Source organism: Psammomys obesus, unplaced genomic scaffold (genome assembly GCF_907164565.1).
Source record: "Psammomys obesus unplaced genomic scaffold, mPsaObe1.curated_primary_1811, whole genome shotgun sequence".
In the NCBI taxonomy this organism is placed as follows: domain Eukaryota; kingdom Metazoa; phylum Chordata; class Mammalia; order Rodentia; family Muridae; genus Psammomys; species Psammomys obesus.
Genome location: NW_026596046.1, coordinates 35,867,739 through 35,893,479, shown reverse-complemented (window position 1 = coordinate 35,893,479; position 25,741 = coordinate 35,867,739). Strand labels below are relative to the sequence as shown.

At 51.0% G+C, this 25,741-nt stretch overlaps 2 protein-coding genes across 10 annotated transcripts in view; one reads left to right on the top strand and one right to left on the bottom strand.

The window, feature by feature from the left end:
- The first annotated feature begins 871 nt into the window (after positions 1-871).
- Atg16l2 (autophagy related 16 like 2) lies at positions 872-15,413 on the top strand. Of its 8 annotated transcripts, none has more exons than XM_055623213.1 (18): positions 872-1,201; positions 2,806-2,905; positions 3,953-4,055; positions 5,834-5,907; positions 6,046-6,297; positions 6,530-6,595; positions 6,841-6,954; positions 8,024-8,086; positions 8,656-8,764; positions 9,111-9,216; positions 10,056-10,126; positions 10,380-10,451; positions 10,539-10,659; positions 10,972-11,077; positions 11,729-11,878; positions 12,016-12,063; positions 12,154-12,255; positions 12,485-15,413. In XM_055623213.1, exons 1-18 carry the CDS (start codon positions 1,075-1,077, stop codon positions 12,570-12,572), a joined length of 1,872 nt encoding a protein of 623 aa, XP_055479188.1. In that variant the 5' UTR covers positions 872-1,074; the 3' UTR covers positions 12,573-15,413. The 8 variants fall into 8 exon arrangements, with proteins under 8 accessions (XP_055479188.1, XP_055479190.1, XP_055479194.1 ...); XM_055623219.1 differs by lacking the exon at positions 872-1,201 and adding an exon at positions 1,529-1,569; XM_055623218.1 differs by lacking the exon at positions 872-1,201 and adding an exon at positions 3,183-3,333 and having other exon boundaries at positions 2,850-2,905.
- Positions 15,414-17,235: 1,822 nt separating this feature from the next.
- The window catches only part of Fchsd2 (FCH and double SH3 domains 2), a 164,668-nt gene continuing 156,162 nt past the window's right edge, over positions 17,236-25,741 (bottom strand). For both annotated transcript variants that reach the window (XM_055623198.1, XM_055623199.1), the window contains 6 exons: positions 24,285-24,368; positions 23,988-24,165; positions 23,356-23,576; positions 22,466-22,595; positions 22,292-22,374; positions 17,236-19,237 (listed from right to left, as the gene is read on the bottom strand). In XM_055623198.1, coding sequence (XP_055479173.1) covers positions 19,154-19,237; positions 22,292-22,374; positions 22,466-22,595; positions 23,356-23,576; positions 23,988-24,165; positions 24,285-24,368 — 780 coding nt within the window. In that variant the 3' untranslated portion in view covers positions 17,236-19,153. The remainder of the gene's footprint in view (positions 19,238-22,291; positions 22,375-22,465; positions 22,596-23,355; positions 23,577-23,987; positions 24,166-24,284; positions 24,369-25,741) is intronic.

Sequence of the window (25,741 nt, the reverse complement as noted above, 5' to 3'; positions counted from 1 at the left end):
TTTAAATTTTTTTGTGAGTCAAAAAAGCACTAGGAGTGCTGAAGAGATTGCTCAGCAATTAAAGATCAGATACTGTTCTTCTAGAGGCCGTATTTCCCAGCACCCACATAAGATGTCTTACAACTGCCTGTAACTTTAGTCGCAAGGGTTCTGATGCCCCCAGACTTTGTAGGCACTGAACTCATGTGCATGTAACCACACACACGATTAAAAATAAATCTTTAAAAAGTATTAGGAAACTTGCCCTCGACATGACTTCTTACTTGAAAGATGCAGCTCACGGTGGGGCTGGGGAGAGGCAGGCTGGTGTCACAGAAGCCTTGGCTCTGTGTAGGGTCCAGGAAGTGCTCCTGGATATGATGTGCAGAGCCAGAGTTCCAGCAGGGCCACTGGGCACAGTTCGTTGCAAAGGCAGTGAGGTAGCTCGGGTACCTGCTGCCGGCAGTCTCAGGCAAGCAAGCCCCTTGTTTCCTCTGATCCTCTCCCAGATAAACTGAGCCTTTTCTAAGAGCCCTAAATTTTGTTACCAAGGGAGCCTCTAATCTTGCTTCTCCCACAGACGGTTCTGCTTCCTGTCCTAACAATTCTGAAACGCGGGTCCTCGAATCTAGGCCCTCGTGCAGGCTTAGCAAGAACCCTACCGCTGAGCTACTCCCACCTCCGTCCTGCAGTGGTAATTTTTATGTCATCAAATAGGCCTGGGGCCTGTTCGTGGAACTCAGGTGGGTCCTGCTTCTCATGCTGAGAAGCATCCTCAGCATCAGACACTGGTCCAGGCCGGGCGAGGTTAAGGAACGCGACCCCGAAGCCCCGCCCCGGACGCGCCCACAGGCGTCAGGGAGGCTGCGGTCCCCGCTGCTTAGGGAGATAGAAACGCGCTCCTTCGAGGTAGAAGCTTTTGGCCGGGCCGCGGTTGCGGCCGCACGGGCCTCGGGCGTCCCACTCTACCCCACAGACGGTTTGGTTCTGCCCGGGGATCCCCGCCGCGGCCGCCCGACGTCACGGAGCCCCCGGGAGGCCCCGCCCCGCCTGCGCCGGCCGGAGCCGAGCGCGGCCGCTCGGGCCTCGGCGGCCATGGCGGGACCCGGTGCCCCCTGCGGTCCCCGCGCGCCCGCCGCGGGCTGGAAGCGCCACATCGTGCGGCAGCTGCGGCACCGGGACCGCACGCAAAAGGCCCTCTTCCTGGAGCTGGTACCAGCGTGTGAGTGCGCCCCGGGGCTCAGGGAGGACGGCTTTGAGGCGTCGGGGAGGGCTGCTCCCGCCGCTGGGAAGGTGGCTCGGGGCGGCCGCCCCGTCTCCATCCCCGGCCTTGCCTCTGGACCCCGTTACGCCCCTCTCCGGACAGGCAGGGACCCTCCTGCCCTTTCCAGCCCTCGAGGCGCAGCTCTGCCTCCCTTGAGCATCCCAGACACACGCTCCGTCTCCAAGGGCCAGTTTGGCCGAGTGTCCCTTTTCAGGCGGTCCCCAGGGCAGGACCCGGCCAGTTCGTTTCCTCCCCAGAGTCCAGTTAAGGAAGGCAGGCGTGGCCAGAGCAGCCATGGTGGCCCGAGAGGAGGGAGCGAAACCCTGGTAGGTTCTGCTACGGATAGGCTATCCTGACACTGGTTCGTGGAGCACCTCAGTGCCTATCGGAGCTGCTTCTGGGTGCTCGTCGCGCCAGCGGAAGTTCAGCTCTCACACGGTTATTTCTGGGCAATTTGGTCAAGAGGGGGTGTGGCTGAGATCCACCTAGTGCATCTGTATTTACTGTACGTTCGGGGCTGAAAGTCTAACCACAGCCCCTATGCTTCCCCTCAGAGTGCTAATTTTGGTGTGCCTACTCAGTCAAACTTGTTTTTCCTTGGAGCATTCTAGCGGCTGGCCCTCTCTTGAGGTTGTTTACCTCTGCCTCCAGGCGGCTTCACTTCTCCAACTGCTCTGAAGGGCCGCGGGACGACCGGTTTGAGGGAGGGGCCGCTCCCAAGAACTCTTTGGGAGCTGCCAGTGTGGGGACTTCGGGCTGTGGTTTAAGGCCATTCAGAATCTGTGTGGTCTTGGGTAGTTCAAGTCCTTAACCTTAGATCTTTTACTTGCAAATGAGGGATATTGTGACCTTGAATGCTGGGGGCACGGGAGGGACGGGAGGGGGCCGCTGGCAATATCTTGGGGTCTGGGGCAGAGTTTTGAGAATTAGGCCTGGCCCAGGAACCTCAGTTAAGGTAGACAGTGAGGGAAGGGAGACAAGGACCCTAGTCTGCCCCGGAACTGTTAGGAAAAAAAAAAAAAAAAAGCGGAAACGACTGGAAAGGGGTGTGGATGGGGAGGGGTCTAAGGTCAAACCACCTAACTTGGGGAAATTTGTTAGGTAATTGCTCAAGGACTTTCAGTATTGACCTGGGGGAAAGCTACCGGGTGGAAGCGAGAATTACTTCATTGTAAGCTTAGAGACCTGGAAGGGGAAGTGACTTGTTGGAGGCCACAGGCAGGTGGCCTTGTTTGCATCATCACACTCTGGATCCAGACTTTGCCTCTGCATCAATCCCAGGCTCCTTGCTTCCCTTCCGCCCCCTTTCCAATGTTACCTAGCCATGTCTGTCCCCAGCAGTGTGGTCTTTCTGTCCTTGTCTCCTGAGTGGGCCTGTGGGCCAGTGCTATGGAGAGGCTTTACCAGACACAGGAATGCCCTAGGAAGGGACAGAGTCCAGCCCCTAGGAGCGCCCCTATTCCCAGGACCTCTGCAGCCATCCCAGCCTGAGCTAACACTTGTGTCAGGGTCTGCTGGCAGGCGTCTGCCTCTGCCACAGGCTTGCCCTCTTGTATCCCCAGATAACCATCTCCTGGAGAAGGCTGAACTGCTAGCCAAGTTCTCAGGAAAGCTGCAGTCAGAACCAAAGGATGCCTCCTCCACCCCACATCAGGACTCCTGGTGAGTGTGTGCGCGATGCTGGTGGGCTGCTGGGGCCCGCCTCTTTGCTGTGCCTCTGTCATGCTCAGCCCAGGCCCCTTTACTAGCCGGCAGCTATTGCCGACGTGAGGGGGGCAGGAGACAGCCCCTTGAGTCCTCCACAAGCCAGCTGCTTCATATGTTCTTCCTGGACTCTGCACATTTGCCTCCTGTCCAGTCCTGGACTCCTGCTTCCCTTTCTGAGTCTCCTCTCTCTCTCTCTCTCTCTCTCTCTCTCTCTCTGTTCCTCACCTGATAGCTACAAAAAGGGTTTCGCTGCCTATTCCAAACGGGGTGAAGACAAAAGCAGCGAATAGGTTGGAGACAGAACTGTTAAGATGATGCAGCCTTGGTGGGCTGCCAATGGCCTTGAACTCCTGATTTTCCTGCCCCCGCCTCAGGGATTGCAGGTGTGTACCACCATGTCACACCTGGCTCCCTCTTGTGTGTTTATGTGCAATTTGAATGTGCATCTGTGGAGGCCAGAGGTTGACATCATGTGTCTACCTTAATTATGTTTCACCTGATTTTTTGCGACAAGCTCTTGCCCTGAACCTGTAGCCGACTGATTGATTCAACTTCTTCAGCCCTGGCAAAGCATGCCAGGTTCTCTGTTGTAGGTGCCAGGGCCCAAACTCAGGTCCTCATTCTTGTGTGACAAGCAGTGTCCCGAGTGAGCCATCTTTCTAACCCTGAGCTAATTTTACAGGGTCTCATTATCTCAGCCAGCTGGCCTGGGGCTCAGAATACTGTTTTATTAGCCTCTGTGTTCCGGGGACGGAAGCAAGTGCCGTTGTGCTGGCAGGTGCTTCTTAAGGAGTGTCCCTGGCAGGGGCCCAGGTCTGGACCATCCTAGAGCAGAGGGGTCATGGGCAGCTTATTTCCGAGACTGCTCTCTCTTTGACTGGCTTCCACCTACCCCAAGAGAAAGCAAATGGCTCCTCAAGCTCATAATGGGGCCACTCTTAGCGTATTCTTTGGTCACTGGGCTGGTATGAGGGGGCATGAATTTTCCTCTTTCATTGTCAGGGGGGAGTTCTCAGGGCCTGTCCCTGACCAGGTCTCGTCAGCAGCATCTCTGAGGGTGAAGTGGCAGGAGGAGGAGAAGGGGCTGCAGCTGGTCTGTGGTGAGGTAAGCAGGATGGGGGTCTGAGAATGTTGGGTAGGGAGAGACGCCAGAAGCCAGAAAGTGAATGGTACTGCATCTGCTGCATTTTGTCAGTCAGTCCTCCACAACTTTATAGTCACAGAGGAGTATACAGGGCTTAGAGGTGTGGGCCCTGGACTCCAGCCTTTACCCACACAAATCCACTTTCGGTGAATCTTCGTTCATTCTTTCAACAACCTTTTATTGGCAATCCAAGGAACAGGGAGCGTGGCCATAAACAAGACCTGGCCCCGTGGCTTCTGTGGAGTCATAGCATGCCTCACCTGCCCGACACAAGGTGGGAGTGGGTTATGGGGATGTTTGAGAGCCCCTCCCCTGAGGGCTGGGTGCTTTTAATTTGACGGTGGTGCGACATCATCACACGTAGATTTGTGTAGCCACCATGATACACAAGGTTTGTTTATGAGGTCTCTTTCTTACTACCCCTTTTTAGTCAGGTCTGAACATCTCTCACCCCGGGCGCCCCCTAATCTGTTTCTACCTCTAACATTTGAACTTTGAAAGCAAGTGACAGGTCAGGGGAGTGGAGATGGTAACTGGCTTCCTCAGTGTTAAACATGATAACTGAGCTGGTGTGGTGGTGGTGCACACCTTTAATCCTAGTACTTGGGAGGCAGAGGCAGGTGGATGTCTGTGAGTTCAAAGCCAGCGTGAGTTTTAGGAGAGCCAAGGCTATACAGAGAAACACTGTCTTGAAAAAAGAAATGAAAAAAAAAATGGTAAATGTTATAATTGGGTTATGAAGGAATGGGCGGGCCCCCTCTGCCTGTGCAGGGTTGCTCTCCAGGCCTCTCACATGAGGAGTTGTGTCAAAGTAGGTGAACAGCCCTGGGAAGAAGGAATTAGGAACAAGTTAGTGAGAGGAGGCCCCAGCTGCCGTCATTTCCTGAGCCACAGGTGTTATCCTGATCTGCTCACACTTGTGAGCGCAGGTCGCCCTGGCTCCTCCCCAGGGCAAAGCTGTGCTTCCCCCCCATCCCCCCAGGGGGGCCGCATCCCTGCAGCTTTCTCAGTTCTTAGCGAGAGCTGAAGGAATGCTGAACTGTCCTCACCCCACAGCAACAGGACTGAGTCTGGAGCGTTCTTAGTCGTGTGTGCTTCTCTTCTGAGAGCTGCCTGGGTAGGCCAGTAGTGGGGGATGGGCTGGGACGCCAGATGTTGGGGGATGTGAAATAGAACTCAAGCCCCTTGCACCTTCTTAAGTACACCGGTACTTCACATGGAGCAAAATGTAATTAGGTGGCCTGGGTTCAAGTATCAGGTCTGCCACTTGGCTGTGTAACTCTGGGTAAGTCACTTAACCCTTGAGGCAACTTCGTGTGTTGGATGAAAATGGCAGTGCTTCCTTTGGCGTCACGGAGAATGAGTCAGTGTGTGGAGAGCGCTGGGACCAGGTGTAGCACAAGTGCGAGCTGCTAGTCTGCATCATTTTAAGTTCCTGATACTTACCTTGTGATTAGGAAAGCCCTCCCCTGCCATTTTGCAGGTAGGAACTGGGGCAGGTTCCTCTCGCTGCAGGTTCACTATCTACCGCAGCGGCACCGAGAAAATAAAGGACACCGCTAGGACTGACACTTAGGGGTCGGATTGTCCGGGCGTGGCAATTATCCCATAAAGCTGCAGGGCATCCTCATACAAGATCCAAACCTATCTCAGCCTGGGCTTCCCTGTCAGGAACGGGGCAGCGGGGTGGTGGCTGGCTAGGTCCTGCAAAGGCGCCCAGGCCACCTTGTCCTCCCCAGATGGCCTACCAGGTCGTGAAGAAGAGAGAAGCCCTAGAAACCCTGCAGTCACAGCTGGAGGAGCGGCGGGGCCGGTGAGACGAGGGTCGGGCTGGCCTCTGCCCTAGACTAGGGGATGCGAAGAGCTTTCCCCTGGTCCCCACACGCTCCCTAGACCTGCGTTTGGGGGTTGGAGGGCCCACGGGCCACCGCCTGATGTCTCTGCTATGTAGGCTGGAGGCCCTGCAGGCCTGCGTGCGGCAGCTACAGGAAGCGAGAGCACGCGAGTCCCAGCAGCTCAAAGACCGGCGGGCGGAGAACGCGGCGCAGAGGGAAGCCTACGAGGCGCTGCGCGAGCAAGCTGCGCACCAGGAGGCGGCACTGCGCAGGCTCCAGGAGGAGGCGCGCGACCTGCTGGAGCGGCTCGTGCAGCGTAAGGCGCACGCCGCCGCCGAGCGCAATCTGCGGAATGAGCGCCGAGAGAGGTGAAGGCTCTGGGCCACGCCCCGTCGGTAGTAGGCCACGCAGTATGGACTGGGAGGCAGTGTGGACTCAGTCCGCTTGAAAGGTCGGGAGCGGAGGGAGGGAGGAGGGGAAGGGGGGAAAGGGAGAAGGAGGGGGAGGGAGGGGGGAAGGTCAGGGCCTCCCACTGATCAGAAGGGACTTGCTTAGGCTGTAAAGCACCTTCTTTAGCTTTAGGGTGATTTTCTCTGCCAGGGCCAACCAGGCTCGGGTGTCTCAGGAGCTGAAGAAAGCGGCTAAGCGGACTGTGAGCATCAGCGAGTAAGAATGGGGAGGGAACAGGGATGACTCTAGTGTTGGGGGGCTGCCCTAGGATGTGTTCACGAGCCGGTGTATTCGCACCCCACTCCTGCTGGCCTGCAGGTGGCGACAGGTACCCCCGGGGCCTGTGTGCACAGGTCAGGCCACTGGATACACGTAGAGATAGGTGTGATCATGAAATCCACGGTGTGGCAGGGAGGGGCGGCCTTCTCTTCTGGCCTCCCTGAGCTGCTTTTCTCTCCCAGGATCCCAAACTCTTTAGAAGGTGGGACCAAGGAAGAGGCTGTGACTCTAGCTCCTGCTGCTAAGCCCGAGTTCCTGGAGAGTGAGACTTGTGAAAAATGGAAGAGGTCTTTCAGGTGAGCAGTCAGGTGCCCTCACCGAGCCGGCCCCCACCCAGGAGGCTGCCCACAGTTTCTTCCAGGGTCCGGGCCAGCTTTTGGAGAGCCATGTGTACAGCCCAGTGCTGGTCTGACCTCCAGTGCCTGGAGGCTGTGTTACTGAATTCTCCACTTCCAAGAACCAGGGCTCTTGAGGGTGAGCCATTAGGCTTAGGAAAGGGTGTCACTGGGAGGGCAGTGGACAAGACCCTGGGCCACAGAGGTGTCCCATGCCGTGTGTGGAAGCATGGGAGTGCATATGCGGGTCTACACAGGGCCATGAGCACGTGTGCAAGGTTAGGGAGCGTACCTGAGTGAGCCTGTGTCAGTGTGTTCACACTTGGGATCAGATGGGGGCTTGAACCTTTGGGCGCCTCTGCTGGCCTCGAGCTCAGTGTGTGGCCAAGGTGACCTTGCATCCCTGCTTCTGCTGCCTTTGCCCCCAGGAGCCGGGATCATAGGCTTGTGGCAGCATATGTGGCTTTCAGTACATTTTGACTGGGCTGCCTCTCCTCCGCATTTGTGGGCATGAAGGTTCGTTTCTGGAAGTCTCTCCTTCAGCCACCTACGTCCCTAGTACAATGAATGAACAGAACATCATGAAATGCTGGTTCCCCAAATTCTTGGCAACTCTAACGAGTCTAGACATCCCGACATTAACACTTTCTTGGGTGTATTGGGGCTGCTCAGCAAGCTGGGAAGTCCCGTCCCCCCACTGTCTCAGCCTTGTAGTATCTCAGGCCGAGAGCACCATTCTCTTCTGTAGCCTTCGCCACGGCTGGGGCTTGGCCTCTAAGGAGCTTTTGTTGGTGAGCACTTCAGGAACGAGACTCTAGCATCTGGGTGGAGACTGGGGGAAGTGTTCACTGACAAGTTCTCCCTCCCTCCACCCTCCTGGGTTAGTCTTCAAGGAGTCAAATTCTAGTTCCTGCCTTGAGCGAGCATGAGCCTCCTTGGAGGACAGCAAAATATAGGTGACAAAATATCAGTGACTGTGGTCAGCACAACCCGAGCCGGGCTCTCAGGATGTCTCTCCGCTCTGCCCCAGGTCTGCCTCAGCCACCTCTCTGACACTGTCCCGCTGTATGGATGTGGTGAAGGGGCTGCTGGAGTAAGTGTGTGTGTACCTGTGTGAGGGCTTGGCACTCCCGGTAAGGCTTCCTGAGCCTCGCCACGGTCTGTCCAGGTCTGTCCATCCGTCGGTGCCTGTCTGTATGTGCATCTTGTTGGACTCCACAGGCAGGATGGGTGACTAGCTCAAGACCAACTCCCGATAACTGCTCTCCAGCTTCCTAATGCTCTGTCTTTATCCAGGGTCCCGACTGGGGACTGAGTGCTTGCCTGATACTGGTCAAGAACTCCCACTCAGTTGGGAAACCCAGGCTGAGAAATGTCTGAGATTTGTTCAGTTTCTTAGATTAGTAGTGGTAATGCCATGGCTGAAATTCCAGCCAGCCCTAATGTTTCTATGCACCCACCGCCCTGCTTGTGTCTGCTTATCTCAATGTACAGCACCCACACCCCCACGGCGGTCAGGCTGGCTTGTGAGCCCTGCTCACTGTGCATTGGTAATGTCCTGCCACCTGCCATGTCTGCTTCTTGTTGTTGCTGCCTCAGGAGAACGTGAAGTCCCCATGTCAGCAGGTTTTACTGAGTGCTTTTCTGATCCTACCCTTGTAGCTTCAAGAAGAGGAGAGGTCACTCAGTGGGGGGTGCACCTGAGCAGCGGTACCAAGGCATCCCCATGTGTGTGTCTGCCCAGATTCCTACCCAGGCTCAGGATATCTTGGTAAGGAAGGAGTTGGGCCACAAGCCTGGGGCGCTGATAGGAATGTTTAGGGGTGGCCCAAGAAGCAAGGCTGGAGGAGTTTGCCTGCAGCCTGTGGTGGGAACCCCACAGCATTTTAGAGTAGAACACAGACTAGAGATAATGAGATAGGAGGCAGACACCCAACTCAGAGCATGGGGCAGCAGGGGTCTGGGCATAGCTGAAAAGACCTGCTGGGGCCAAGTTTGAAACTCAGTTTTGCAAAGACCCTCAAAGGGAACTGCCAACACCCGGGAGTGGGTACAAAGAGGCACGCGTGGGGGAGACCTGGGTGCCATCTCCAGCCCCCCCCCCTTTTTTTTTGCAGGATGCCCATCTCTCTGAGGTCAATGCTGTTTGTTTTGGCCCCAACATCAGCCTCCTGGCCACTGGAGGGGCTGACCGGCTTATCCACCTCTGGAATGTTGTGGGAGGTAAGGGTTCCTTCCTGAAAGCCAGCGCAGCACTTTTCTGCAGACCCCACTCCCAGCGAGACCCTGGGTTGGCTGTGGTCTTAGAACTGTCTCCCACCTCCCCCACTGGGATGGTCCTATGGACAGTGGCTAGAGAACTGGGGAAGATGGGTACTGAGCTCGTTGCTTGAAGGACAAGCTCTTTGGGTGCAGGCCTGCAGAACGGGGAGGGCCAAGCCCAGATGGCTGTTGTTGGAGGTAGTGACCCCTGACCCGTCCTCCAGGCATATAGAGCCAGGTCTTAGGCAAGTCCCTAGGTCTTCCAAGACACCTTTTAATTTTTAGATAGGGTTTTACTAGGCAGTCTTGGCTGACCTGGAACTTGGCATGTAGACCAGGCTGGTTTCAAACAGAAATCTGCACGCTTTGCCCCCCAGGGCTGGTATTACCTCTGTGCCGATGTGCCTGGCATGGCTACATCCTATTCTGGTATCACTTGCACCAGCAGAAATCACTGAGGTGACCAGCACTGACTGTCCACCTTGTTTTAGGCCCTGTGCTCTCTGGGGAGGGGAACTCAACACCAACTCTTGAAGGCTTCCCAGAAGTGGGTCTCCAGCCTGCCTGACCTGGCCTGCAGTAGTACCTAGGGACAGTCCCTTCTCCCTGGTCTTCTCTAGCGTTGTGAACTACCTGGTTGTCCATAGGGCTATACCAGCAGTTAGAGGAAATGCAGCCTCCACACCAGACCCCAGGCCAGATCAGCCATTCTTGTCTTCTACTTCCTGCTCTGTGCCTCAGTTCCTCTATTTTGTAAGGCTAATAATCTCATTTCACTGTCCTTTCCCGTGTTCTGTCAGGTCGTCTGAAGGCCAACCAAACCCTGGAAGGAGCTGGTGGCAGCATCACCAGTGTGGACTTTGACCCCTCAGTAAGGAGACCTTGTCCCATGGCATCTATATTGCCTTAGTCTCCACATTGGGCCGCGGGCTTTGGGCCTGAGGGCACACTGGGTGTCTTTGAACCTTCCTTGGAAGAGCCACACTCACTTGCCTGAACCATGGCTCCCCTGCTTGCCTCAGTGACTGGGAAGCTTGGAGGCAGCCTCTACCCTGACACTCTGAGGGCAAATGCCTCTGCCAGGCCCGGTGTGGCCCAGGAACTCTCCTATTCCCTCTCTCCAGGGCTCCCAGGTTTTGGCAGCTACTTACAACCAGGCTGCCCAGCTCTGGAAGGTGGGAGAGACACAATCCAAGGTGAGGCGCAGCGAGGGAGGCTGCCTAAGGGTTAAGGGTCATACAGAGGGGCCATTTTGGCTTAATCTGTGCTTTCTATGGGGACAGGAGACGCTGTCTGGACACAAGGACAAAGTGACGGCTGCCAAATTCAAGCTAACAAGGCACCAGGCAGTGACTGGGAGCCGAGACCGGACAGTGAAGGAGTGGGACCTGGGCCGCGCCTACTGTGAGGACCGGTCATACCTGCCCCAACCCCCTCTCAACGCCCCAACGCCAGGGGCCTCACCTTGTTCTGTGGTGGTGGCTCTGGGATCATATCCATTTGGGCTCAGACCTCTAATGGTTTCCCTTCTCATTCACTGCTGCTCGCTTGCTGCTTTCTTGGTGACCCTGGTCTTTGGTAGGTGAATTAGACGTAGCGTGAGCCCTAGGCAGGGAAGGTCTTGGAAGGAGTCTGGCCTGCTTAACCTTGGAGTCTCCACATTTCGTGGTTCCTGAGGAATCTCTGAGACTCTGGGATCTTTTCATTGGTCCTCAGGTTCCAGGACTATCAATGTACTCTCCTACTGTAATGACGTGGTATGCGGGGACCACATCATCATCAGTGGCCACAATGACCAGAAGATCCGGTTCTGGGACAGCAGGTGATGGGCACGGGCTATGGGTGCTGGAGGCCCCTGAGGTTTTGTTCCTTCCTCTGGCTGTGGCAGGAAGAGCTGTGGGAGCTTAGGGAAGTGTGACTGTGGCTTCTGCTGGGCATGGTCGCTGTGGGTTCAGTGTGTCTGCGGAGGTGTGGCACCTTCTTAGTGGTTCTCAGTGAGCACTGAGCTCTTCCCCAGGCTTTATAGCCAACACAGACAAGCACCTTTTCCATTTTACCACCACCTTTTAGTCAAAAACAGTAACAAAGGAATAGTTCCTTTTTAAAGTAATAAGCCCAACATTAGGCATGGATGGCTGGCGAAGCAGGGCTAGAGGGTTGAACCTGGGGATTTACATCTGCTAGGAGAATGCTCCCAGCCTTTTTTTTTTTTTTTTTTTATCGAGACAGGATCTCAAGATAATTGATTGTTTCTGTTATTCTCCAGTGACCCAAGTCTTTAAAGGCTCTCAAATCAGTCTCTCAATGGAGAGAGCTGGCTTAGTGGGAAGGGACAGTAGTCTTGTCAGCCTTAGCCCCAGGTGAAAGCCCTGGCGTGCCTCTGGAATGTTAGCTGGGCAAGTGGACACATTCAGCCTGTCACAAGTACCCTAGGATGTCTTTTCCTCATCCTTCTCTACCCCTGCCCCTTCAGGGGACCCAACTGTATCCAGGTCATCCCTGTACAGGGCCGGGTGACCTCCCTGAACCTCAGCCATGACCAGCTCCATCTGCTTAGCTGTTCCCGAGACAATACACTCAAGATCATCGACCTGCGAATCAGCAATATCCGACAGGTGTTCAGGTACTGGCGTGGGCGGCACTCCCTGACACCCCTCTAGTCTAGGACCTGCTGAAGTGCTGGCCCCTTTTCACATCTGGAGGAGGACTGGAACACAGGTAGCAGCCTGCATTCTGACTTCAGCCCTGTTCTGTCTTCAGGGCAGATGGCTTCAAGTGCAGTTCTGACTGGACCAAAGCTGTGTTCAGGTGCGTCTGGGAGGGCATACCTGTGTAGCCCGTGTGTTTGTGAGTCTGCACTCCTGAACTCTTTCTCCTCTTCTGCTGTGACTTGTACAGCCCTGACAGAAGCTATGCACTGGCAGGCTCCTCAAATGGAGCCCTGTACATCTGGGATGTGAACACCGGGAAACTGGAGAGCAGCCTACAGGGACCCCACTGGTGAGCAGATTGCCAGATGAATACCTTCCACATTCCGACATGGCCCCAGACTCCACTTGTATTTGGGCCCCTCACCCCCACAGTCCTGGGAGCACTTATCATAGCTGAGGAAATGGTCTTGGGCTTAGAGCGGCTTCTCAAACTGCCTAGGTTGGTTGGATGTCGAGGGCCCCAGTCAGGCTGCCCGTCTGCCCCTGCTGCCCTCCTGAGGCCTGTCTTCTTCCCTTAGCACTGCCGTCAATGCCGTGGCCTGGTGCATCTCTGGGAACCATGTTGTGAGTGTGGACCAAGGCAGGAAGGTGGTGCTCTGGCACTAGGGGCACCACTGCCCTGTATGGGTTGGACTCTGAAGCCAGAAGCCGGAGAACAGCTTCCTTCTGCTCAAGATCCCAGAGCCAGGGTTGGGGTCGCTGTAGATTTCATGCGAGGGCCTGGCAGGACCTGGCCTGTTTGTTGAAATCAAAGTGTGCGTTAGGAACTACGATGTTAAAGAACCTATGTTTACTCTCTTCAGAGTGCTAAAAATTGTATCTAAGCATGTCTTGCCTCTTTGAAGCATTTGGGGGTACAGGGAGACTTAGGCTTGGCCTCTTCTTTGTCCATAGAGCTTGTGCAACTTCTGCCTGGGTGAGGGGCTGTTTCAGCCTAGCTATGGGATAGCATGAAGAGGCCCAAGCAGCAGTAAAATTCACCCTTTCCATCAGGACCTCTGTGGGCCTGGGCCTGATGGAGGGTGAATAGACTAGAGTGATATCAGAATACTCGCTCCGAGGACTGCCTGGAGACCAGGACCATGGCCTGGCCTGCAGTTCCATCTTCCAGATGGCAGGTGGCCTCCTCCTGCCACTGCCTCCCTTACGTGTTACCTCTGCCCCTCACATCACTGGGGTTTCTGTTTGGTGCTTCTCTAAAGGTGCCTTTACTCCCCTAGTCTTGTCCTCACCAGAACCCAGTGTTCTTAGCTTTTGTTGTTGTTTTGGACAGGGCCACGTTATGTAACCCCCCTGGTCAGCCTCAGTCCTGGGATGGCAGTCATTTTCAGCCCCAGCCCTCAGGCAGGGTCAGCGTGGGCACAAGTCCCCCTTTGCCTTCCGAGAACTGCAGCACTTTGGTGTTCTTCACATGCTTCTTCCTCTGCCTTCAGTGTCCATGTCCCTCCCACGGCAATTCAGGTTGTCTTTTGGGATCCCCTTATCAACAGCTTACCCTCACCTGCCAGGCTGGGTAAGAGGCCGTGATCCCCCACTTCCAGTTTGCCTCCCTTCTTAAAAATGAAGAGTAGGAATAGTACTTCTTGCATCCAGGCCTGGCTCAGAAGCCACAGGAAATGCTTCCCGAGTGGTCATACTCTCTTGCTTCGCAACTTCAGCAGTCAAAGGTTCCAGGAATGGGACATTCCAGCAGTTCAAACTGTCAGCCTTGGCCCAGCCCCTTGGCGCAGCTCAGTGGCCACCAGGGGTCACTAGTTGCCTGGTCAGCAGAAGGTTTTTGTTTTTTGTTTTCCGGGGCCTTTCTTCCGGGAAAGCGTAACGCTGCCAGTAGCCACTGTTATTGAGGATCACCCAGGCCTCAGCCTTGCTCTGCTCTCGGCAGCCTTATTCCTCCCCAGCACTTGTGCTAGACCATCTACAGGTGAGAAAAGAGAGGCCTGAAGCTTGTCCTTCAAGGCCACACAGCTACTAAGACATCTGGGTGGTTCTGCACCACACCTCACAGCCGTTTATTTTGGAACAGCCTCAAAAGGACCTTGAACAAATGACTCTCCTGCCTGTGCCTCCATCTCCCAAGTGCTGCCATTACAGAGGTGTGCCCCACCCAATACGGTACTGGCACTGAACCTCGGCTATATGTGGGTCAGGAAGGCACTCTACCAACTACGTCCTCAATCCACAGCCTCCTTTTCTTTTTAGAAATTTATTTTCTGTTGGAGTATTTTGCCTGCATGGAAGTAAGTGCACTGTGTGTGCCTGGTGCCCACAGGGGACAGATCCTCTTAGACTGAAGTTATAGATGGTATGAGCTACCAAGTAGCTGCTGGGAACCGAACCCTGATCTTCTGCAAGAGCACGTGCTCTTAACTTCTGAACCATATAAAACCAAAATCTCAAGGGTGGAGGCTCCCGAATGGGCAGGGCTCCTTCACCAGGGGTACATGGAGGCGTGCCTAACCTTACTCTCCCAAATGCTAGAGCCAAGTTCAGTAGAGGCACTGGCCTAGCCTTGTGGAAACCAGGTTGGTGGCTGCTCCCACTCTTGCCACAGTGGCCCTCAGGCTGTGTGTCCCCTCCCCACTGTGGACCGTCTCACAGGGGCTGACCCACAGATTTGAGGGCTGCTGGCTGAACTGCCCAGGCTCAAGCCTTACTGCTTCTAAGACCCCACAGAAAAGAGACAAGTCCTGGTGTAGGGATCCTATTGCTAGTCCTAGCTCAAGCCTATTCTTGAGTCTGTCCCACAAGATGTGAGCCCCCTAGTTCCCTGTGGGTGGCCGCTGCAGGAATCCTGACCTCAGGTGTAGGCCCACTTATGAGGTTCAGACATACCATGGGTACCATGTCTGCTGGAAGTACACCCACTAGTCACTGTCTTTAGTTCATCTGTGTATTATCTTATTTAATCCTCCTGGATCTGCGACAATTGATATTTTCTTCTCACAAGTTACTGATGAGGAAGGGCCCAGACTTAGGTCATGGCAGGCAAATCCATGCATGGCAGGGGTTGGTGCCCATGGGTCTTCACCTAGTTCTTCCCCTGCCCCTTCCTGGTGTGTTTGGCACACACACAAGCCTGTGGTCCTCGCTCACAGGTTCCTTTTTTTATGCATCAGGGTTAACATTCCAAAAACATGTTCCCTGACTACCACTCTAAGGAAGAGAGGAACATGAAGGAGTCCTGTGTGTTTTCTTGGCCACTGGTCCACAGGCAAATAGTCCAGGAACAAGACACGCCTTGGTGTTCTCGTGGTTTTTGGCAGCTCATGCTTTTACAAAGCAAACCCAGCAAGGGGGAAACTAAACTGGTGATGTCAAGTTGCAGGATTTCAGGGAAAATGTCAATTTTCCCCTTCCTGACCTGAAATTTATGTAATTTGGTTCTATTTCTGGCATATATGTATATATACCAACTTAAACTAAATAAATGCAGAGATTTAGTGTGGACAGATTCTGTCATAAGGCCACTCAGAGAGAGCTGGGCAGTAATTAGAACCAAATCCTAAAGCTGTGGCTGGACTTCTTGAGCAATGTGACTGGCGCAGCCTGGGAGGAACATCGTGATACAGAGCATAATGGCTGCCTTGTCTCTGGGGATGAGTCCAGGGACCTGAGGTTTTTGTTTGTTTGTTTGTTTTTTGTTTTTCCATGCCAAGAAATCCATGCCTATTTTCAAACACTGCAAGCTTTAGTGTAATTTCTTTCTGCCTCTAGAATAGCTCAACTGATCTAGGGTGAAAACTTTAATGGGATAAGCCCATCAAAGTCACCCTCATTGCATCCTTTTTAAAGATGGGATAGTGGCTGCTGGAAGGGAAGGGTGCCCATTAGGTAGTGGCAGGGGTAAGCCTGATAACATCCTCCTGCTCTGACTTATGGACCTGGGGAGGCAGGGGCCAGGTAATCAACAGTGACAGCTTGGTCAGTTCCTACAACCAAGGAAGTCCACGTGGGTGACACTCGGGTAGGATAACTAGCTGAACTCTAGCCTAAGTTAACGGCCAGGCCTCCAAGACTAGCGTCAGACTTGAAAAACCAGCTGCATTCACTGCAGAGAATGTGTCCTTAAAGTTATTGCCAGGTTTATGGCTTTTTTTCCCCCCAAGACAGGGTTTCTCTGTTTGGCCTTGGCTGTCTTGGACTCACTTTGTAGACCAGGCTGGTCTCGAACTCAAGAGATCCTCCTGCCTCTGCCTCCCTGAGTGCTAGGATTACAGGCATGTGCCCCCACTCCCGGCTAGGTTTATGGCACTTCAAATCCTGCTGTTCCTGTGTGGCTAGGGGACGGGAAATCCGAGCATCTGCACGGAGGCTCCCTCTGAGCCCTGACCTGTGCATGGTGATGCTGGGTTATTCGGCCTGGAGAGAAGGGTTATTTTATTTTTTTAAAAAGGAGGCATATTTTTACAACTTTGTTTCTTAAAATAAGAAAGGACCCCTCGTCCTGAAGGCCGAGGGATGACAGTATGCGGCTTTGTACTGCACACTTTGTGTCCTTCTTGTATCTAGGCTCCTCAGGCTGCAAGACACAGCCAGGATTTAATAGCCTACACCTGACTTCTGAGACCATGTTGCTCCATATGCTGTTGGTGGAAATGCAAACTGCTACCATTCTTTTGGAGGCCAATTTAGCAAAAATTTCACAAAAGTAAATTTATACCCTTTCTGTCAAATTCTACATTAGGGAATTTGCCCACAACAATCTTAGTTTCAATTTCCTAGAAGCAAATGGGTAGACACTACTTAAATGCCCTTCACTAAAGGAATGATTGAATTATTATATAGCCAAACAACTGAATAGAATGCAGCCATCAAAAAGAATGGCAAAAACATGGCTGGTGAGATTGCTCAGCGAGTAAAAGCCTTTGCTGCACAAGCTTGGCCACCCGAGTTCAATCCCCACCACAGGCAGCAAACAAAGGCAGGGTATGGAAGTTCGCATTTGCTGTACCCCAGCACTTCTGAAAGATGGGTGGTCCAGGAACACGGTGCCAGCTAGCCTGGCATACACAGCACAGCAAAAAACAAAACCTGCCTCAGCAAAGGAGAGAAAGCCATCTCTCAAAAATTGTTCTGATCCCCAGAGAGGTCTTTCCTTCCCTCTTGCTGGACAAGAATGGCATCAGAGCCTGTGCTGCCTAGGTAGACTTCCTGCTCTCTGCAGGGCCCAGGAGTGTTTCAGTATTTTGTAAGTAAGCCCCTCCCCCCAAGGCCTGTTTTGTTTTATCAACTTTTTTTTTTTTTTTTTAAATCAGGACACTTGGAAAACTTAATTCCATTTTTTATTATTCAACATTTTATACATAATAAATACAAACTTTATACAGCCACTGTAAAGAAAGCGCATCTGCACGGAGGCTCCCTCTGAGCCCTGACCTGTGCATGGTGATGCTGGGTTATTCGGCCTGGAGAGAAGGGTTATTTTATTTTTTTAAAAAGGAGGCATATTTTTACAACTTTGTTTCTTAAAATAAAATTAGCAGCTCTTCCGAAAAAGATTTTAAAATATAACAAAAGAGTTCAAAAAACACTGAGGTTATGGGCAACTCAAATCCAAGGACAATTAGGTTAGCTAAAGAGAATACAAGACTGGGTGGCAGGAACTGCTCTGTTATAAGCACTTTGAAGATCAGCAAATTTGAAAATACTATAACACCCTTTTAATTTTTTAAACTTAAGAATAAGTTTGATAAACATAAAAAGACCTCAAATAGATCAACAGATAAAGAAATGCAAAAAAAAAAAAAAAACAAAAAAAAAACAAAAAACAACAAAAAAAAACAAATCCAAATCCATGGAGATGATTCATCAGAGTATTCTTTGCTGAAGTGATTGAATGACTGAAAATCGCTTCAGCTCCGATATCAGTCAAAAATCCCACGGGGACGTGTGAACATTTCAAGTTTTTAGAGACTCTCAGGAGGGATGGAAATACCAAAGCAACATACAACTTTAAATCTGTGAATTTCATTTCCTAACCAAGGCAAAAGAGGATTGGCAAACATCACTTTAAGAAGACCTCCATTCCACAGAGTGCGCAGCACTTCTGGGCCCTGCTGCTGGGGCCAGAGGGAGCACCACATGGTCTTCCATGACCTGCAGGAGGTGCTGTCTCCTTCGCCTCACCTGTGCTGATGTGCGGTCCTTTCTCCTTCCCACAGAAGGCGGGTTTCCTCCAGGGCCCACAGGGTCTTCACTGCAGACAAGTTGCAGGGCAGAGGGACCCGAGGCTGCACTTGCAGAAGGTGACAGCTGGGCTGCAGCAATCACAGCCCAGTTGTCTGGGACAGGACTCTGGCTTGGGAATAAAATAATGTAAGGGCCTTCCCAGCAGAGAAGCTGAGCAATACAGGCCTCTGTCCTCAATACAGTCACACACTCGGCCTCAAAGGATACTGCTCAGAGGGTATATGCTGTAAAAACCAAGAGGAAAAATACCCAAAGACAAAAAGAACATGAAAGTGGCTCATTTCAGATGTGGAAGCTCCACTTCCGCTTCTTCCACTGCCTCCCTTCTATGACTCTATGTGATGGGCAAGATGTGGCTTTAGCCCCTCCAGGTTAGCCCACTAATACTAAGTGAACGGCATCCATATTAATACAGAGGACGCTGTTATTTGCCGTTAGCTGTGGAAGAACTGTGCATTAATGCAACTGGCGCCAAGCTCAGGCAGTCCACTTTCTTTCCAGTAGGGTTGCATTTTCGGTCTGTGGATGAACCTCGGGGGAGGAGCCAGCCTCTCCTGGATCCCTCTAGTTTCCTTATACAGCCAACACGATCTGATTAGTTCTTAATCAGAAGAGCAAAATCCACTTGAAGAAAGACGAGCTCTGCCACAGTCTCGTGGCCGCAGTAATATACTGTACGAGTGCACATGATGGGTAATTCTGGGTCTGTGCCCTGATCTAGACCTGGCCTTGAGTCTCGTATAAAAACGGGCCACCATAAGACAGGGAACTGCTCCCCTCTGCTTCCAGGACCCACTAGGATTTGTGCTATGTAGGAGAGACGACATGGAAAATGACAACGAAAAAGGCACAATCAGGCCAACCAGTCACATAGAATCCTCCTTAGTTTTGATGTTCAAATCATGAACAGCCATCATCATGCAAGGTGCCTAAAAACAAGACTGGCCAAACTGCAAGCCTGGCCTTGATTGTAGCAGTAACAGCAGGTAAACCCGCTGTCACACCAGTGTGATCTCCACATCCTCCATTTTCTCAGCTGGCCGTCGGTGGTTCTGCGTGGGCGGCGGGGGTGCTGCCCGAACCTGAGCAAGACACAGTTATGGGATTGTGAGCCTCCTGATTCAGAGTCTGGCACAATGAAAGCTCCGGTGCTTCTCTATGGACACTGACACCTGAGGACCCCGGAAATGCTCTCAGCTTTCCATGTATTCCCTGCCCTGAACAGCAGGCCCCATTCTGCATGAAATGTCAGGTCAGATTGCTTGTTACACTGGAATTCCTAAGGCACACGCGTTGCTGTAGTCCTAAAATCTTTCTTCAAAGTAAAGGCCTGGGGCTGGCAAAAAAGAAGACACAGTGTAGGGACCGCAACTGCTTCACCGTGTGTCTGAGGGAACCACAGCAGGAGGCTGGAGAGGTGGGCTGGAGCAAGTGGAGAAGGGCTTTATTAAGTTACAGTAAGAAATTTGGATAGCCAGGCATGGTGGTACATGCTTGTAATCCCAGCATGCAAGAAGCAGAAGCAGGAAAATTATAGAAAGATGGAGGCCAGCCTGGCCTATACAGTGAGATTTTTGTCTCAAAAACCAAACCAAACCAAAAAACATAGGTCTGGAAATGTCGCTCAGAGGTAGAGTGCTTGCCCAGCAGGTTCAAGGCTCTGGGTTCAATCCCTAGCATATGGGAAAAAAAAAAAAGTTACAGAAGAAAGAAAAGAAACTTGGGTTTTATTCTCTAGGCAGAGGTTTTGGTTGGTTGTGTGGAGTGTCAGATCTGGGTGGGAAAACATGTCTCAACATCTTGAGAAACGACTGGGCAAGAGGACTCTGGAAGATGACTCTGGAGATGTTCTGGTCATTGGGGTGAAAGCAGATGTTAATCTGAACAGTGCAGAGCAGTGGAAGTACTGAGAGTAACCCAGCAAAACCATCACTGTCTTTGTGTTGAAGGGAAGGGGGCTGGGACCAGTAAGGCAGCAGGAATGATTCCAGGGCATGGAGGATGGCGTGTCGTCCACTCACCCACACAGGCAAGATGGAGAGGGGACAAGTCCTGAAGGGATTTTGCTGAGTTTTCAGGTTTGGGAAATCTAAGCTGTGATCTCACAAACCTGAAGCTTTCAAGAGAGAGAAATATAAATGTGGGAATTGTTGACTTGGGAACGGTTTTCATGGTCATGACAGTGGATGAGATCGCTTGGGAAGAGTAAGTTTAATGGCTTCAACAGTTAGAGCCAAGAGAAAGAACCATGAGGTGTACCTACAGAGATGGACAGGCAAGTCCTCTATTTACCCATTCCCTGCCACCTGGCAGTCTCGCTGCCAGCGTCTGCTCCAGCCGCCCAGTTCTCCCCTCACCTGTTCTGCTTCCTTTCACATTCTTTATTAAGCTGCCAGAACAATTTGTTTTTCTTTTGAGAAGATTTTATTATAATCCAGGCTGCTTTTGAACTCATAATCTTTTCTACCTCAGCTTCCCAAACAGTTGGGAATTACAGGCAGGAGACATCCTGCCTAGCCAGTAGGAAGGCTTTAAAAAGCAAAGCTGGTTTTATAAGCAAGCTGGGTGGTGGCACATGCCTTTAATCTCAACACTCGGGGAGGCAGAGGCAAACAGGTCTCTGTGAGGTGGAGGCCAGCCTGGTCTACAAAGCAAGTCCTGGACAGCCAAGGCTGCACAGAGAAACCCTGTCTCAGAAAACAAAAAACCAAAACCAAAAATGTATAAGCAGCCAGAAACGCTGTCCTGCTCTTCACCTATAATGTCTTCCCATAACAATGAGGATTAGAAAACAGACCCATAACTCCAACAAGGTTTTTAATATATATGTACTGAATGTGTGAAGTCAGTGGGTCAAGGAATTAAGGTATTAAATTTGGATGAAATAAAATTGTCTCATACCCTGTAGACTGCCAGTTGTGCGGCAATGGCCTGGCAGTGCGGTGGAAGATGAGAGTGCGGTGAGAGCAGAGAGCAGGCGACAGACACTCACTGCAGAGGCAGCTGCCTGTCAGAATAGAGCCTTCAAACCTAAGTTCTCTGAGCTCACTAAGTATCTTATTTCAAAGTCCTTCAAGGAAGCAAGAACAGAAACACTGGCTTTTAAACATACTGTAATGTGTATGATGCATGTTTGACTGCATGCATGTCTGTGTCCCATGTGCATACAGTGTCCCTGAAGGCCAAAAGAGGGTATTAGATCCCTGGAACTGGAGTTACAGATGGCTGTGAGCAGTCACGGGGGTGCTCGAAATTGAACCCAGATCCTCTGGAAGAGTAGCCAGTGCTTGTAACTGCTGAGCCATCTCCTCAGAAAAATGGGTTCTCATTTTTTGGGGGGATGTTTCAAGACAGTTTTTCTGTGTAACCCTGGCTGTCCTGGAACTGTTTCTGTAGACCAGGCTGGCCCCAAACTCACAGAGCTCCACCTGCCTCTGCCACCTGAGTGCTGGGATTAAAGGTGTGCCACCACATCCAGCTGAAAAGTTGATTCTTAACAAATGCTAAGAAAGTGCTTCAATTCGCAATTGTGCTATGTTTGTATTTACGCACGGTACAGCTACACTCTGGTCTTCCGCTGGCTCGGTGAGGAAAGTCCCAGTGTAGATGGGGTGAACTATTTTGTAGAAATGATTTGGAGCTGTGTGTGTGAGTGCTTACCTGTATGCATGTATGTGTACCAAGTGCCTCCCTGGTGCCTCAGAAGGCCAGAAGAGGGCACTGGACTCCTGGGATTGGAGCTGCAGAAGTTGAGAACCACCACGCATGTTGGTTCTGGAAGCCAAACTCAGGCCCTGTGCAACAGCAGCAAGTGATCCTAACAGCTAAGCCATCTCTTCAACACTTTTTTTTTTTCATTTGTTTCGTTTTAAAGATAGAGTCTAGCCTAGAATATGCTACATAGACTAGAGTAGCCTAGAACTGATATTCACCTGCCTTTGCCTCCTGTGCTGGGATTAAAGGCATGCATCACCACATCCAGCTCATTTTACAGCCTTTCTTTCTTATAGTTCTTTTTCTTCCCCAAACCATTGCATGGCATCAGTAACAAAAGAAACCATGGGAAAAAAATGAATCTATCATTTTAAATTCGGAAGAACTACACAACCTATAACCCTTCAAGATAGGAGACTTACAGGCCGAAGTTTGCCATATGAGGTGTCAGGAGTCTGCCTTGATGCCTGTGAGAATCCTGGTGATTCAGCATGAAGGCTGTTTTCTAAGGGAGAGAATCCAAGAGGTTGATGAAGGAACAGTTATGATGCTCGTGTAGATATAAGTGCTGACGGGCATGTGCCTGGGACTCTTACCATTGGCTGACGGAGACCGGGGGAAGAACTGGGAGCTCCTCTTGTCTGGACTGGGATAAGGGCTGCTGGGAGGCTGGTCATACAGTGGCAGCGGAGGCAGGGATGTGTGCGGCTTGGGGGACGGAGAGATCTGCAGCAAAGGAGGCAGAGTTACAGGTCTTCTCAGGAAGGAGAGCCTTGGCACGCTTCCCTTTCTTTGTTAACACTTGTCAGCTCATAGAAGCAAATGGACCTAAAATAAACCCTGAAGCTTCAATTTTGTGTTGTGCTTAATTATTCTACTGACTCTATATTAAACAGTTACCAAGTCAAACCATTCTCTGTAGTTCTCTATTAGGCAATTCAGTTAAATCCGTGAGGAATAAAATGGGGACAAATGGTGTCTGTGTGTGAAGACAAAATTATTGGTTGAGTTTCTGACTTCCCTAGGTTTTTTTCTACATGTCAGAATAAGCAGTCACAGTCACATGCCTTACCCTTCCCTCTGCCAGGCCTGCTGGGACACAGCCCCCCAGAGTACAAATCAAACTGACACTTTCCTGTAAACCACACTTCGCTGTGGTAGGGAAACTGAGCCCCTAAACCTCTGGGAGAGTTGTCATGAGTTAGAGGGGCTGGGTTAAGAGACAGACTGCGGAAGCTGGCTGAAGACAATACACCCCGAGCCTGGCTTCTTTCTCTCCAGCAAAACCATCTTTAAAATGTCGTATGAGATTTCGTAATTTAATGAAGTCAGAGAAAATAATTTGGGAAAGAGAATGAAATGTAAGATGGTCATTTTCTACAAGGTCCTGACAAACTTCTAGTTTTCCAAACGCAGTTGTGTAGACACCTGGCTCTTAAGGAGCAGAATGAAAGTGAGGCTTATCTATCTTTTCCCTCTCATGTACCTGAACCTCTTTTGTCCATGGAGTGTCGCCATTCTCTGAGGCTGAGAGTTCTTCCACTAGCACCGATGGGAAAACGCCAATTCGCCCACTGAACTCTCCTTCCCAGAAGCCATCATCATCTTGGTTTTCTTTGTTCAATATACGGATAATTGCTCCCTCAGGAAAGGACAACTCATCATCTGTCTGGCCCTCATAATCATAAAGTGCTTTCACAAAACAGACTGGAAGCAAGAGAAAGACAAGCTGGTAAGAGACAGACAGATGTACTGTTTTTGTCCTTGATTCTGAGATAAGGTCTTCTCTGTAGCCCAGGCTGATCTCAAACTTGCAACAATCCTCCTGCTTCAAACTCCTAGCTACTAGAATAACAGGTGTGCACCGTGTCTAGCTAGATGGACTGATTTTACAACTACTTTTGCTCCATGACAGCTAGTGAGCACCACACAAGACAGGGTAAGTTTTGAGTTTTTACTCCCTGAAAGTAACTATGCTTCTACTAAACAGGACTAGTGCTATCAAGTATAGGAAGACATAGGACATAAAGTGCTTTTTAATCCCGTTGAAGGCTTACTTCCAGGTACTAGTTTAGCTCAAAACCATGACCAGATTGAGTGTCTTAATTTAGTCTTTACCACTGGCATCTCCATTCAGGCTGCCTGAAACAAGTTCTGCTTCTGTGGAGTTGCTGGACGTGTGTGACCGACTATCCAAAGCAGCCAAAGACTGCAGCATGCTCAGCAGGCTGTTCGAGGTGGGAAACTGTAGATACTTTTCTGGCACATAACCCACTTGGCCAACTTTATTTCGAGCCTGTGTAAAAGAAAGGGGAAAAACAGCTTTGTATACACAGTTTGGACAGAGCATACCAAGAACCAAAACAAATGCCTAAAACAGCACAAGAAGGGGGTGATATGAGCAAAGGAATATACCTTTACCCAGTCTTCCATATCTCCATCTTCAATCACTTCTAACACCTCATGCTCCTCAATGGTCAACTCATCTGGTTGAGAAGCCTGCAATGTAGGATGGCCATGGACAAAATCAAAAAGGTTAGATAAAGAGCAGATGTGAGCTGGTCATAACAGAAGCCAGGGATCGAAATATTGAAATGATTTTGAGAAACAAAATTTCAGTGTTGTAAAACTATCATAATGAGGTGAAGTTTTACTTCTGAAAGCTAAACAAAATAAAACCGCAACAGAAATTAGATCCTCAAGAGGTAATCAGGTTCAGTGAGCAGAGAGCCAGGCTGGAAGCAGAGGGCCTGGATGTTGGCTCCAGCTCGCTATCTGCCATAAGTTATTCAGCATAACACCTCCATTTACTCCAAATGTCAATCTTGCCATTCTCTGAAGAATGGTGGTCATTGGCAAATATAAGCACAGAACCAAGATCACCTGGGAGGCGTAAGTAACGGAGAAGGCACTTGAACGGAAGTGCATGCAGTGGGAATGCAGACACCATGTACATGGATTGTGTGTTGCCTGAGAAATGCCTAGGGCTCCTCTGGAACCACTGTAAAGCTGTGGCAGAAAGAAAAAGTATGAGCAAGTATGACTGAGGTTGGACTTCGCTCCACCCTCAGGGGCGGACTGAGCTTATCCACACGGGATGTTCATCTACTTAGCTGTAGCTGAGTTACGTTCTCAGCTGGCACCTTCTACCAGGTCTGCTTTTGAGACACAGACTCTGGAGGAAACTCAGATGCTCCACAGGGAACTCCACAGAGAGCGCCTCTACCAAGGCTTCCTGAAGGTCTTGTCTGACACATGTGACATCTGTCTTTTGGTTCTCCAGTAAAAAGCCTTCAAAGCTTTCCCCAAGTCGCACTACCACACAAGGCTTCATCATTTCTTCAAATCTCACTATCAAGTATAAAATATCTCCAAATTATACAAACAAAAAGGTAATAAAGTGAGCCATATTTTCTTTGTTTTGGATCCAGGGTCTCATATGACCCAAGCTGACTTCTCTTCTGAACGTAGCTGAGGACCAGCGGACCCTGAGTTTCTGATCTTCTGCCTCCACTTCCTGAGTGCTAGAATCACTGGTATGCTGCACACAGCTGGTGTCGAAACTGAGTCACTTCCTGAGACTTATTTCCCATTTCATTAAAACTCAGGTTATGGATGATGCCACAGCTTTTTGACACAGAAGCAGGACTGAAGATGAAGGACCATTCAGAATACTCGAATGACAGATTTTAAGTACATTACCTCTGACTTCAAAATACGAAGACAACTATTCATTTACTTTTCATATTTTTTTCCGTGGATTTTTGTATTATTTTGCGCCTTTGTCTGTACTCTGTTACTCTGTGTTATTGTGGGCCAGGCTGGGTGACACATGATATAATCCCAGGCTGAGACAAGAAGAGGACTTTCAG